We start from the raw sequence: 14,008 nt of genomic DNA, 5'->3' as shown, positions 1-14,008 counted from the left end.
TAAGGTCAAAGTTAAAATATTAACTATTATTTTTGTATAAAAACTGTTGACATATCCTAGCACTCATAGGAGATTTTATATACTATATACATATTTTATGTACCGTATATACATATAAGCATGGTCAAGCAGTCATGATTGATTCTTGGATATATCACAAAAACCCACAAGAAACTGTTTATTCCAATAAAATGCAAACTAAAAGAAATTGTTAAGGAAATACATAAATTAAGTCATGTTGAAGTATAAAGTTTTTATTTAGACATAGAACAATTTTTTCTAAAGTAGATTCACATCAAGATGTTGGCCATCAACAGAAATCACAAACCTCTTGTTAGATCCCAAGTACAATATACTCAAAATTGCTTATAAATCTACTTTAGAACGAGTTTTCTTGTTAAAAACAATAAAATTAAAATACACTACACAGTAAACATTTAAGATTTCACAGTAAATCTACGACAGAGAAATCACTCCAGGTAGAAAATATAATAAGTCTCAAAACATGAGGTTTCCTAATTAATTTATCAAACGGAAAGTAAAGCTGCTTGCGCAACTAACATAATTGAACCTTAACTTACACATAGAAACTCAGTCACAATACTTATAATACAAAAAGATCCATAGAAAACTAGACCCAGACAAAAGAGATTTACAAGAGAATAACTCAACCGAACTTGCAATAATAATGGCAGTGAAACCAAACTTTGTTGTCTGAGGGTAAACAGGTAATTTGGAATGTTTTCTACGGTGGCTTAAGCACGTTCTCCTCTGATGCGCCGTGCGAGCTGGATGTCTTTTGGCATGATTGTGACACGCTTAGCGTGGATAGCGCACAAGTTGGTATCTTCAAACAGACCAACCAGGTATGCTTCACTGGCTTCCTGCAACACAAGAAGTACATGTATAAAACAGCTAAAAATGGTATTAAAACTTAAATGTAACTTTATTTTACGATTACAAAGGCCATTCATTGAAAAATTGTTTTTAATAAATTGTGAAAAAATTGTAGGAGGTTTAATTAGCACCCAGCATCTTATGGATAAAACTATAATGAAATTGAAGTCCTTAACCCTCAGACTGAACTTAAAAAATACACTGGTTTTTGTCTTTGCGTAGCATATTTTTCAGATATTTTAAACAAATATATATTAAATGCTAAGTAATAAGTGAAGTATATCAATTTTTTGTTTGAAGCCAGAGAAAATTTAAAAATAAAAAAATAGAGTATTGTGTTTTTTATTTGTACACAAATTGAAAAATGTGTATTACAAACTTTTTGTTTTTCAAGTTTCACTCCATGTATCTCAACTTTCACATGATACTGTAAATGTACAAAATATACACAGTTTTGTAGTGAACAGAAAGATAATAACATAAATATACTTAAGTTTTTTGATGAAAATATTAAGCATGTACTACTAAGTATGCACGTATCCATAATGGTGTTTGATGATTTCTTTAAGCAAGAAGGATATAACGATAAAGGATGCTATTTGTTAAAATGATGAATTGTTGTCACTGACACTATAAAATTGTTCAAAACCCTACTCACATTCCACTGGTTCATTATTATTTAGACTACCTGACAACAAATTTGACAAAGAAATATTACCATGTACTTCATTTCCTGATATGTCACTTTCATCATCAGAAAATATTTTTATCATCCATTAGTTTACGTATATCATTTGAACAACAAGGAACGCCCATTTCTCAACATAACAATCAATCATAAGCAACAAATAACGCGAAGGCTTTACAGCTAGTGGCGCCAGCTGTATGCTGTGCGGCCTTTGGATCGATAACAGCTGACGAGAAACAATTATAATATATATACATATATAACGAATTAGTATTTTTGAGTAGAGGATTCAAATGGTGCAATTCTGAAACACAGGATGAATCCTTTATCACATTTATTATAAGAGTAAAATACAGGTTTTTTTTAGTACCACCAAAAGATGTACTAGCTGGACTACAAACTTAAGTTTTTTCTAGACAACCTGGCAAATGTTAATTCTAAAATATTGATCAGCAACAGCTGACAACTGTAGTAGCAATCAAATAATAGAAGTTAAAGCCCTCCCTTGAATGAGTGTGAATACAGTAAAGCTTAGAGCAGGAGGGGCAACAAACTCACATAGATAACTCATTTTAACTTAGAATAACCAAACACCACATTTAATGGAACTGACCTGAAGTGCACCTATTGCAGCACTCTGGAATCTGAGATCTGTTTTGAAATCTTGTGCAATTTCTCTGACCAGACGCTGGAATGGCAGTTTGCGAATCAGCAACTCAGTTGACTTCTGATATCTCCTGATTTCTCGAAGAGCGACAGTACCAGGCCTGCCAACCCACATTTATAACAATTAACCAAGCTTAAAAAGCATTAATGAATAACTTATATTCATATTTTCTTTTATTCCACACACAACTTTTCTATAAACTACTTGTTAAACCATATAAAAATAAATCTAAGTGAAAATTGTGTTTCATCTAAGGTTAAACATAATTTTTTTAAATGAATATACATTGTGTTTTAACCCTGGAACTGGCAAACGCCCGATATCGGGCGTTTTAGTCACATCCTGGATGGCAGCGCCCGATATCGGGTGTTTTAATATGTTTTTTATTTCTCAATATTACGTACTTAACCCTTTCACTGCCAACGTCCTGTTTTAAGGACGTTGTAAAACTATACCTAAACTGCCAACGACCTTAAAACCGGACGTCGGTAATCTACGCCTAAACTGCCAGCGTCCTTTTTTCCGGACGTTCGTAAAATAATTAATTAATAATATAGAAGTTCACATAATTGTCTTTTATTTGTGTTTACTGTGTTCAGAATGAAGCACAGAATACGTAACACATGTTGTAAAGTAATATTCTATTAACTCATTGCGGATCAACGACGTGAGGGTGACGCGGAGCGAGGCGTGGACCAAAAGCACAATGACGTGACCCTCACGCGGATGACGTGGTACGGATGACTCATTTGTTTTGAACGCTTATCGGTGTTATAAGCCTCGGAGATATTTATAGTCTGTTTTCCTGGACTGGCTTTTTTATCTTATCTCTGGTACTCGTCCACAAATACTTCCCTCGTTATCGGCAATAACGTTATTATTTGCGACAAATAATTTGTCTGAGGCGTACAGTCGTGGCGTTCGATTTTCCTTTGCCTCGTGTGCGTGTACGTAAATGAAATGGGTGACAATTTACGATCACCTGAATGAGATAGACTATTATTAGAAATTGGAAGTGATAAAATTGATGTCGATAGTGTTATTGAGGATGGAGACGGTTCTATCACGCGTATTTGTCCACGTTTTCATAATTACGCGGATACTAATGTTGACAGTGACAAGCGGGCTATCACACTAAAATCCACTACTAAGACAAAAGACAGTCTCAATACAGTGTAAATATTAGATTAGTTGTTTCTTGAAGTGACAGTTTTATTACAACATTTTTTTATTGTGTAAAACATTTGATCCGTCCTACATCAAGCAGCTACAACACGCAAAAAACGTTAGGAAAAATGTTACGTACCTGTATTTTTACATTTTTTATACTATAATATGACAAGAATGATTGTAAATAGCCTAAGAAAATATTCTAAGAACTATTTTTAAGTTGAAAAGAATAATAAAACAGTTTAGAATAGTTGAATAAGACAATAACTTGGTGAAGCAGTTGTTACAGTGTGGTTTTTCAGATTGCCTTTAAATTTTGTGAGTTTGTAATAAGTCATAAAAACTATAATTTTAAAGATATTTACATAATTTCTTTTTTAATTTGCTTAAAATAGTATTGAGCTTCAAAATAAAACACTTTAATTTATATTGAATGAAGTTTACAAAATATAATCTCAAGTCAAACTAAAAAAAAAAATTTTATATAAAAGGTAAGTACATATTTTGTTTCAAAAATATTATAAGTTCCTGAATTGTACATTTAGATATTGTATTAAATACTACATTTCTTGAGGAAAAAAACAAAGCATTATTTAGCTTTCAATGACTATAAATAGCAAAGCTATGAATTTTTATGTAAAACATTGCAAAATGTCCAAAATTGGCCTGGCAATTTGGGTACATGCCCATGATGAACAGCCTGGCAGGTTGGGCGCATGTAGTAACAAAATTGTCTGGCAGTAAAAGGGTTAAAACACGATCAACGAGTATCGGTATTGATACCAATCAAAAGAGGAAGGTTCAATTTATGTAAACAATACACTATTAAATAATTTTATCGTTTCGTTACACGTCCATACGTTTTAAAATCTCTGAACTGTTTGTTTAGATTCTCCCGCGTACCGCGCTAGTTGCGCATGCAGCGATGAGTCAATTGGTTCATTCGGCTGCTATTGTTATTTCGCCAGCTGCATTTTGTTCTGTCTGGTTTATTGTTTGTTTGAGTTTGTTGTAATGATGGTTGTGTATAAGACACAATAATAGTAAGTTTTTTGTGCGTGTTTACGTAATGGATCGTAATTTCCGCAATCTTTCAAATGACATTCGAGAACTAGTTATACATGAAATAAGCAACGATGAGAATTCAGGTTTAGGCATTCAATTAGAACATAATTTAAAAAAATATATAATGAAAAATAAAGAAATAGAAAATTAATATGAACTAATAGTTACAAGACTGTACAAATCCAAGTGAGCTTTGAAGTTCTTACTTTTGTTGGCAAGTAGCATTTTCGAATGTCAGTGTATGATTTTTGTATAGTTTACCATGTAAAAATAAATCTCTTATAAACTATGTGTTGTTTTATTTTTACTCAGAATTAAATGCTCTTTCTTTTTTATATTTTGCATATCACTAACAGCAACAATATTACAAATCAAAAAGTTGAACTAACTTTTCTTTTTTCTAAAAAAAAAAATTTTTTTCATGAAGAGGTAGAGTAAGGATATTTAAAAAAAATTATATTATGTAAAAAATGTTCCTTGAACAATACTGAATAAAAATATATAATATGACATAGGTACTTTATAGTAAACGTGTAATAATAAAATAAATATAAGGCAATGTATGAAGTACTAAAAACACTCCGCCACTGAGAGAAATATGACCGCCAGTTCCAGGGTTAATATTCAAAAATTATAGCAAATTACACATAAATAAATAAATTTGTCTTGAACAATATTAAAATTTTACAAATACAATAAGGAACATAAACATAAATTAACGTAAAAATAATTAAAAACAACTTAAACATAACTTTAGTTTTATAATTCGCATAAACATTTACTTTTACGGTTAGGCCTACTTTGTATTTCATAGAGGACATTATTTTTGGAAGTTTCTCTTACAGGAGACCTCAAAAAAAAAAAACAAAAACTATATTAAAAAGAATAATCTCCCTATCTACTATTTGTTATTAGTCTATATAAGTAGGTACATACGTATGTATCATAAATATTTAAATATAAATATATAGAAATATCTTACATTCTAATACCACAAAGTAGCTTTTTGGAGCAGAATGCAGTAATAGGCCATTGAAAGAAATTTTTACAAACCTGTAACGATGGGGTTTCTTGACTCCACCAGTAGATGGTGCACTCTTACGCGCAGCTTTAGTGGCTAGCTGTTTACGTGGTGCTTTACCTCCTGTCGACTTTCGGGCAGTCTGCTTCGTACGAGCCATGGTTTACTCTGTAACATATACTCAGTTAGCAAAACTATGCCAGAACCAGACTTTCAAAATAAAATGAAATTGCACAAACTGGTAGATTGCTTATTATTAAAAACTTAAGTTATGTATGAATGTAAAAAAACTAACAAAGGTGTCATGTATATTTAATGATATGTTAACATGTTCACTATTTTTTATTCCACCTTATGCACCTAATAAAGAAAATATAACTATCTAAAGTAACATCATAATCAATATGAGATTGAGGTATGAATGTAATGAATGACACACACCTACATTACACTAATTATTCATTGGTTTTTTAGTAAAGGATAGAATAATTGACTCATTGGTACTTGATAAACCTCACCACTTTAGATATGGTAAATCTTATCAGCTAGCTGTAAGATTAGGTACAATATGCAGTCATATACCAAATGTTTCAATTTGTGTAACTTGCTAGAGCTAAGAATCTAATTTTGTTTCCCAAATGGCCCACTAGATTTTATTTAAATACAAAAAACAATTTCTCTAGTATTGAAGAACTTAACCAAATAATTGGCAATTAACTACTTGATAATTTTTTGCTGCGTTAAACACTTTTACCGTATCACCGGTCTGTGAGACCGGAGGGGAATTTCATGTTTCTGAAATTGGCACTACTGGTGTTCGGTTGCCCCCTCCACGCTCAGTAGCTGTCAACCGGTCTCTCCTAAGCCGTTTTTGATTGGTTTTAGTTTGTCTAGGGCGTTTGACCTTTAATCAGTTCAGTTATTTTGTGAGCGCTACGGTCTACTGTACCGGACGATACGGTTACTGTAACTATTCTACCGGTCTGTCATACCGGGTGATACGGTTAAAGTGTGAATAGTTATTACATGTTTGTATATATAAGTTTTTATGTTTTATTATAACTTGTTATAATCATAAGTGACTCGGAAATTTTAAAAGTGAACGATGGAAGATTTAACGAGCGACTTTTACAACTCCTACATAACGTTGAAGGGGATGATAGTGACGATGAACCTGTTGACGATTCAGATGAAGATCCAAACTATGTACTGTCTGAAAACCAACTAAACCAAAGTGAAAGTGATGATAGTTTTGCTGTTGATGAACCCCAACTGGAAGATGAAGATGACATCCATTATAGAGTCGAAAATTATTTGGTTCAGGAATCTGAAGATGACGTTTTTGGGGGAAAGATGGTAGCGTATGGTGCAGAAAGGAACCACCCAAGCAGCGCAGAACACCTCAACATAAAATTTTGAGGGGACCATTACCCGGGCCTACTGCAAGAGCAAGAACCTTAGGTAACAATCCACTCATTACAAGATTTGAACTCATAAAACGTCTGACCTTAAAACTTATAAAGCCTCACATGACAAGACGCCTAGAAATTCAAAATTTGCCAAGAGACATTGGACGCATTATCACGGTGTACGTTGGAGAAACAGAAGCTGCAAATCCTAATGAATGTGTTCCTACTGACAAACTGGAAAAACGGACATGTTTCAAGTGCCCAGCTGCTAAGAAAAGAAAAACCAATTGCAAATGTATCAAATGCGGACAACCCATCTGTTTGTAGTGCAGCAGAAAGTTGTGCATTTCATGTGTTCAGAATATCTAAAATCTGTGGATACTCTTTTTGTATGTACTTATGCCTTTTTTAAGTTTTAATTGCTTTGGTAAAAATGTATGTGTATTTTTGATACCTATAAATACAGCTTTATACTATACCAGTATTCTAGAATATTATTTTCCATCCTAAATTCCTTAAATTATTAAATTTTATAATTTTTTGCAATTAAAAATTTTTTTTAAATATTAATTGTAGTTTTTTTATCAACAGGGAATAATTGTAAATATATTTTGTGTTTAAATCTGATCTAAAAAACAAGAATAGCCCAAAAACAGCAAAAACCTCCCTCAGGTCTGTGAGACCGGATGATACTGTAAGTGATTGTAATTTCATGATATGGTAAAAGTGTTAACTGTTTTTAAGGATAAACGTGTCTGAATCTTTGTTTCACAAATAACACATTACATCGCCACTGTACCTGTGGCCATTACAAATGGGCAGTATTAGTGTTTATAACAGGCTAATCACAGGTAACCTATTATCGTGATACTTTTATTTCAGTAACAGCTGGACTGAATGATTTGACATTCTCACGACTTTCTGGTATTAGGTTACTAGGTAACCAGTAAGAGCCGAGGTGATTTCGTGCGACCTGAGCTTGAATTTTGGCACTATCTTGAGGGATGTTTTTTTGTCAGAAGTGCGGGGTAGCACTGATTGCTAGGGACATTCCCAACCTTAGATCATGTCCCAGATCGTCTATCTTCTCCCAACATCAGATCGCGTTAGACGATTTGATCTGCGGGCTTTGGTGGCACCTATGAGCACTTAAGATTAAAGAGGAAAAACATCCCTTAAGAAAGTACCTAAATTCAAACTCAGATCATGTGAGCGCTTTTACACATTTAGATTTAGTCTGTTTGCTTTATATTTGGTAAAATTATTTCAGTAATAGCATAATGGCTCTAGCGGCCATTACTCAAATACCAGTTTTTTTTTGCTGCAGTACAATAAGCATCCTACACTCGAATGATGATAATATCAAATCATCAATTAGAACGATTTAAATGTTGTAAGACATGTTTATCCTGTTATGTAATTGTGAGTACTAAGCTGCTCAAACTTACTAAAAAAAAGTTGTGTTATTTTCTATAATCTAAAAATGCATATATTTCTTTGACATATCAAAATATAGCTTCACTATAATACAATTTTAAAAGTCTATAATCTACTGTTTAAAGATTATTGTTCCAAATTAATTGGAACAAAGTTCAATCATCTGTATGATATTTGAGTAATGGCTGCTAGAGACGGGAAATACTATTTAATTGTTTGTCAATAACCTCCTACAAAAAAGTGTTGAGAAAATATGTTCCAATAACCCGTTTACCGTTGTAACATGTTAGTATAGAAATTTAACAATAAACATGGATTGATATTGAACCAATAAATCTATAAATGGACAAATTCAAATTTTGATATACAATTTGATTTATTGGGTACAGTATAAAGTCCTTATCTACTATTTGTATGTTATGAATATAAAAAGTAAAAAATACAGTATCTATGTGGTTAACAGCCAACACAGCAAATTGAACAAAAATATACAGTGGTTGGAACTTGGATCATTCAAATCTCAAAGGACTTTATTAAATTTGTTTTCTAAAGTTTATTTTATTTATTGAATGAATATATTGGTTAAATAATATATAAAAACACATGTTATGTTAAAAAATTATTTTTATTATTTACATAAATACATAATAAAAGTTTTCAAGTAATTAAAAAATTTTTTATTTAATTTTTGTAAGACGATACACTGTATATTAGTTTAAAACAAAATAATTTGGATTTGGTACACTGTTAAAAATTAAATTAGAAGGCACAAAACAGTTAGAAAATTGCAGTTAGAATTGAGCTTGAGTGTGGTAGGCCTAGACTTCAAAAAAGTGATCCCGATGGAGTTTTGAAAAATGTATATAACTTAGTCTTATGGTATTTAATTAATTAACTTAAATACAATTTATTAAATTAAAAAACAAAACAAACTTATTGAAATTATCTCTAAAAATAAAAATGTTATAATGGTTAATGTAAAACTATGCATTTTGGCTAAAATAGGCCTTGGCATTTTTGGCCATACCACCCAAATAAGTAATGGAGCAAAAAGGGTTAACCAGTTTTTTTAATGGGTCACCAGAATATATGTAATTTACTAACCAAAAACATATTAGTATGAATTTTTAATACTTAGAATAAAGGGTAGGGTACGATAAGCGGACCCGGTTTTTTATATCGAAATTTTCAAACGATATTACTTAATCATAACCATCGATATCATCAATCAATACTGATTAATTATTTTGAACAATTAATTTAAATAATCTATATCAACAGCTGTAAACACTTTCAAATAATACTCGTAATGTAATATTTAAATTTTATATAACTAGCCTAACATTTTATTATTAAAAATGGCAGTAAATTTTAGAAAACTACAAGACAATGCTTTGAAAGATGATAAGACATATTCTTCAACATGTTTGACTCGTACCGAAAAACGTATGTGAAATTTGTGGGAAAGAAACAACTGTAATTGAGAGAGGAGCAAATATGATTGATTGTCTTCAGTTTTCATAATTTTGGTTACAATAATTTGTTTGATCACTGTAAATATTAAATTCATATTTTAATTTAAAACACGTGATTGTTATTGAGGACAATAGATAATTTTATATCGATTGATAGTCTAGGATTTGAGATGCGAATATTAGGTATCGATGACTACATTCTTCATATAAAAAACCGAGTCCGCTTATCGTACCCTACCCAGAATAAATATTGTCAATTTAAAATGTTAGAAAAATAGTTTCAAACCACTCTTGACCAGTGGATAACAAAAATTTGATGCATAAAGCCATATGTATTCCAACAGTGAATATGTCTATATACAACAACAAAAAGTATGACTTTCAAGAAAATTATAAGTTAGGAATGTAGGTATATTTTATACAAAATCCTAAATACCATATTTTCCAACAATGAATAGAGGTAAAATTGGACTCACAAGAACTAAACCAAATGTTTTCCAGATAGGAATATTCTAGTTCAGTAAACAGATCCATTGTTATCACATAAATAAGTAACACAGCGTAAGCTATTCACAATGTAAACACATTCTAGCATATATCTGAGTACTTTGGTATTATCTGAAGGCCAGATTTGGAGGAGTTTTCCTTATTGAAGACCAAAATAAACATTATATGTTTTTAGTACTTTCCTTGTTTCATAATGAATCTAAAAATACCTTATGAGTCATACTTATTAAAATCACCTCCAAATAGCCCGACTTCCAACCCTTCAAGTACGCCTAAACCCACGAAATTATTGTTAATTTAGTATTAGTTTTCACTTTTTGTCTTGTGATTGATTCATTTATATTGTCATCATGAATATTAATATTGTCGACAGTTATTAACTGAAGAGCAAAGATTTTTATTAGCAGCAACTGGTAATGTGCGATGCATTTTACTCAATTCTCACAGACATCGCTTCCTTTAGGAAAAAGAATACGATACCCTTTCATTGTAATGACTTGTAAATTTCTGTTCTTTTAATACAGTAATTTACTTCGGTCTCAGATAAGGAAAACTCGTCCAAAATTAGTGGCACTACCTGTTTACTTCCAAGAAGCAGTGACTGGCACCTACTCTTACCATGGAGGAAGCGGAAGAGAGACATTGTATGTACACAGACATAAAATAAACAATCAAAAAGTAAAATACTATTTACAAAATCATAATATTTCGTTACTTTGGTTATCTTTTTATGTGAAAATTCGGTATCAATTTACAATATCGTGACCATGGAAAGGTATGTTCATTTTTTTTCCTGAAAACTACAATTTTTCCTGAAAACTACAATTTTTCCTGAAAACAATAGTGAAAAAAAATTCGTCGGCAACGAAAATCAAAGGAGTTACGATTTTTTTAAATTCTCTGAAAACTCTGTTTTTGACAGTACCTCTGGCAACACTATCCATATTTGACAGTTTGGTATTACTGCGCGGCTCTCTCAAATAAAGAAGGGACGCCATTTTGAACTATTTTGTTCCTCCGTGTCTATTCTTAACCTCCTAGTTCAGTAGTGGTAATGGCACACCTTTGTGTTGGATGTTCGTTATCTTACGTGAAAGCAATTCCCCACCTGAACATTAAGGTAAGTGATAAGTTACTGAAATGATAGTGACTAGTACGTTAATCCTGTCAACGATGCTTGCCCGCTGCGCAGTGCTGTGCACTGCTTGCTCTTTTAGAAAAAAAATTAACTCGAGCTTGCAAAAGTCGAATCCCAGATCACGTGATGCCCCTGCTCCTTAACGCAATAATGCCCGAAACGCATCAATATAATACAATAATATTCTTTCCCCCCAGTTTATATGCACCTGTGATAATAATACTAGGCTATACATGCCCAACCCATGAAAAAAAGTCCATTTTCCATGGTCACGGTATTGTAAATAAATACCGAAAATTCAATTGAAATGTCTTTGAATAAATGAAAAATATTTATATTATGAAACTTCCGATATATCAAAGTTAGTCTCTACAGGGTTAATATAATTTAAAAATTAAAATATAATATATAATTACAACAAAACAATAACATTTACTTATCTTATGTATTTTCATGGATAAACGTAACTGCTTGTGAAACAAAGAAGAAACGTACGTCACTGTTCTTACCGCCATTAGTCAATAACGAAACACATGATTTCAATTGAGTTTATTTCCAACAAGTTTTACTTTGAATAAATTTTGAACGATGATGTCGAACTTAATTGTTTTAACTTTTAAATGTAAACATAGAGAAGCTATATTTTTATACGTCAAAGAAATTTATTTGTTTTTTCAGTTGTAGGCTAAAGTGTATTTATAGTACTCTTGAGCCAAGTATTATTATTTAGTCTACTATTATTTAGACGTTTGATATCATTAAAAAAAAAAAAAAAAAAATGCTTTGAATAGATCACAACCAGCTCTTTTTCTTGCAGCCATTAAAACTTTGTGTTTAACATTTTGAGCCAATATTTGCATATTTATCCCCATTGTCCTAGTTGTCACTAGCCTTCTCCTACATAAACGAAATAACAGCAACTGGTAATGACATCTCTAGCAACAACTGTAATGACATCACTAGCAACAACTGTTACTTAATGTCATCACTATCAAAAGCTGGTAATGACATCACTAGTCTAAATAAAGAAAGCTGGCAATAATTAATTAATTATAAATATCCATAGGTCAAATGTCCTATTAAATAGTATTATGTAAAAGTATGTAGATGATAATCTCATCTGATTGTGTTGGTGGTGCAGTTTTATTATACTAAAACTGCAGCCAATAAAAATTAAGGCCTTAAGTTAAAGTAATGTAAAGTATTAGATCATTTTATTTCTCATATCAACAGCAAAGCCAATACATAATTTACAGAATAAACCTTTGCACATTTTTATTTGTTCTTGTAGTCTACAGATAAGCATCCTTCTCAGGCTCTGGGAGCAAGTCATTATGGCATGCTAGGGGGAAATGTCAGTTAATAAGCTAGGCTAAGCTAAAACAAACAAATATTCTTATGGTAAATTAAAAGATCAAAGTGATCTAACTAAAATTTTTACATAACTAGCCTCAACAATACATAACAAACAAAATGTTACATGATAGTTTATTTGGATTCGAAAATAAATTTCCGAATACAGAATGTTGTAAATCGACATTTACTGCAATGCAACAACATGGCGGGCAAAACAATGGTATTGGTAGTCAAAGGAGCTTTCACAAGGAAATTCTGAGATTCAAAACATAAAACTACTTATTTAATTCAAAATCAAGGATTAGCTTGGCACATATATAGAAAATAAATTATAATTAAATTAATGTTCGAAGATGTATAGTACTGCTTACCGATTGCACAATGTCTGTACTTTAAACCTTCAACACTAAAATCTGGACACAACGCTTCTTCACTAACACAGGAATAGGATATTTCACTATTGCTCCTGAATCCAGAGAGGCATCAACGACGGCTCTGGAATAACTGCACCTCATTGGTCGCTGGGATGGAAACGGTGTATTACATTGGTCAGAATAACACGATGTTCGATTGGACAGACTCAAAACTTCTAGAATGCAAAGCAAAATTTAAATGATTCAAAGAGTAATGTTACTGTAACACCACGAAACAATCAACATATAAGAAAATACACTGATCTAATTACTGTTTGAAATCATACTAAGTTAAGAGAAGCGAAGTAAGTTTTTGTTGCATGGTAGGTATGTTAATATAAATTATTTTACTTAATTTATAAACAAACACCCCAATAATTATGAAATTTTATTTTTGTGAGGCCTAAAGAAAATGTTAAAAGAAATTCTAGAACAAGTCTCTATAAGACTAAACGCAAAGAACCTGAAAATGGATATCTGTTTTTTACAACACTTCAACTACATAAGTTACTAAAAGTTTTAAAAATCATGCCAATATTAATGTATTCTTAAATTCTAAATAAAAAAAATATATTTGGAAATCCAATGAATAAAATAGATGATGACGAAAAATCTGGTAGCTATCAAATTAATTGTGACAGCTGTAATAATACATTGGCCAATTCATAATTATTGGAGTGTTTGTTTATAAATTAGGTATTTGATTCCAATAAGAAAAAGCTGGAAGAATGTATAAATTAGTTTATCATAAATAAATCTATTTCC

At 31.4% G+C, this 14,008-nt stretch overlaps 1 protein-coding gene across 1 annotated transcript; it reads right to left on the bottom strand.

Annotated features, from left to right (window-relative positions):
• Positions 1-238: 238 nt before the first annotated feature.
• LOC124353882 (histone H3.3A) lies at positions 239-13,354 on the bottom strand. Its single transcript, XM_046803925.1, has 4 exons — positions 13,202-13,354; positions 5,541-5,676; positions 2,199-2,352; positions 239-884 (listed from the first exon to the last, which is right to left on the bottom strand). Exons 2-4 carry the CDS (start codon positions 5,666-5,668, stop codon positions 756-758), a joined length of 411 nt encoding a protein of 136 aa, XP_046659881.1. The 5' UTR covers positions 5,669-5,676; positions 13,202-13,354; the 3' UTR covers positions 239-755.
• Between the last annotated feature and the right edge of the window lie 654 nt (positions 13,355-14,008).

The sequence above is a fragment of the Homalodisca vitripennis genome, chromosome 2 (assembly GCF_021130785.1).
Source record: "Homalodisca vitripennis isolate AUS2020 chromosome 2, UT_GWSS_2.1, whole genome shotgun sequence".
NCBI classification, from domain to species: domain Eukaryota; kingdom Metazoa; phylum Arthropoda; class Insecta; order Hemiptera; family Cicadellidae; genus Homalodisca; species Homalodisca vitripennis.
Note: the sequence above shows the minus strand (reverse complement) of the source record. Positions and strands in the feature narration are given on the sequence as shown.

What these genes read in the sequence shown, in the direction of transcription:
- LOC124353882 (XM_046803925.1), bottom strand. Translation starts at nt 5,668, where the DNA reads ATGGCTCGTACGAAGCAGACTGCCCGAAAGTCGACAGGAGGTAAAGCA. An exon ending in AAGAAACCCCATCGTTACAG is followed by an intron (nt 2,353 to 5,540) that starts GTTTGTAAAAAT and finishes GTGGGTTGGCAG; the next exon opens with GCCTGGTACTGTCGCTCTTC. An exon ending in CTGCAATAGGTGCACTTCAG is followed by an intron (nt 885 to 2,198) that starts GTCAGTTCCATT and finishes CTTGTGTTGCAG; the next exon opens with GAAGCCAGTGAAGCATACCT.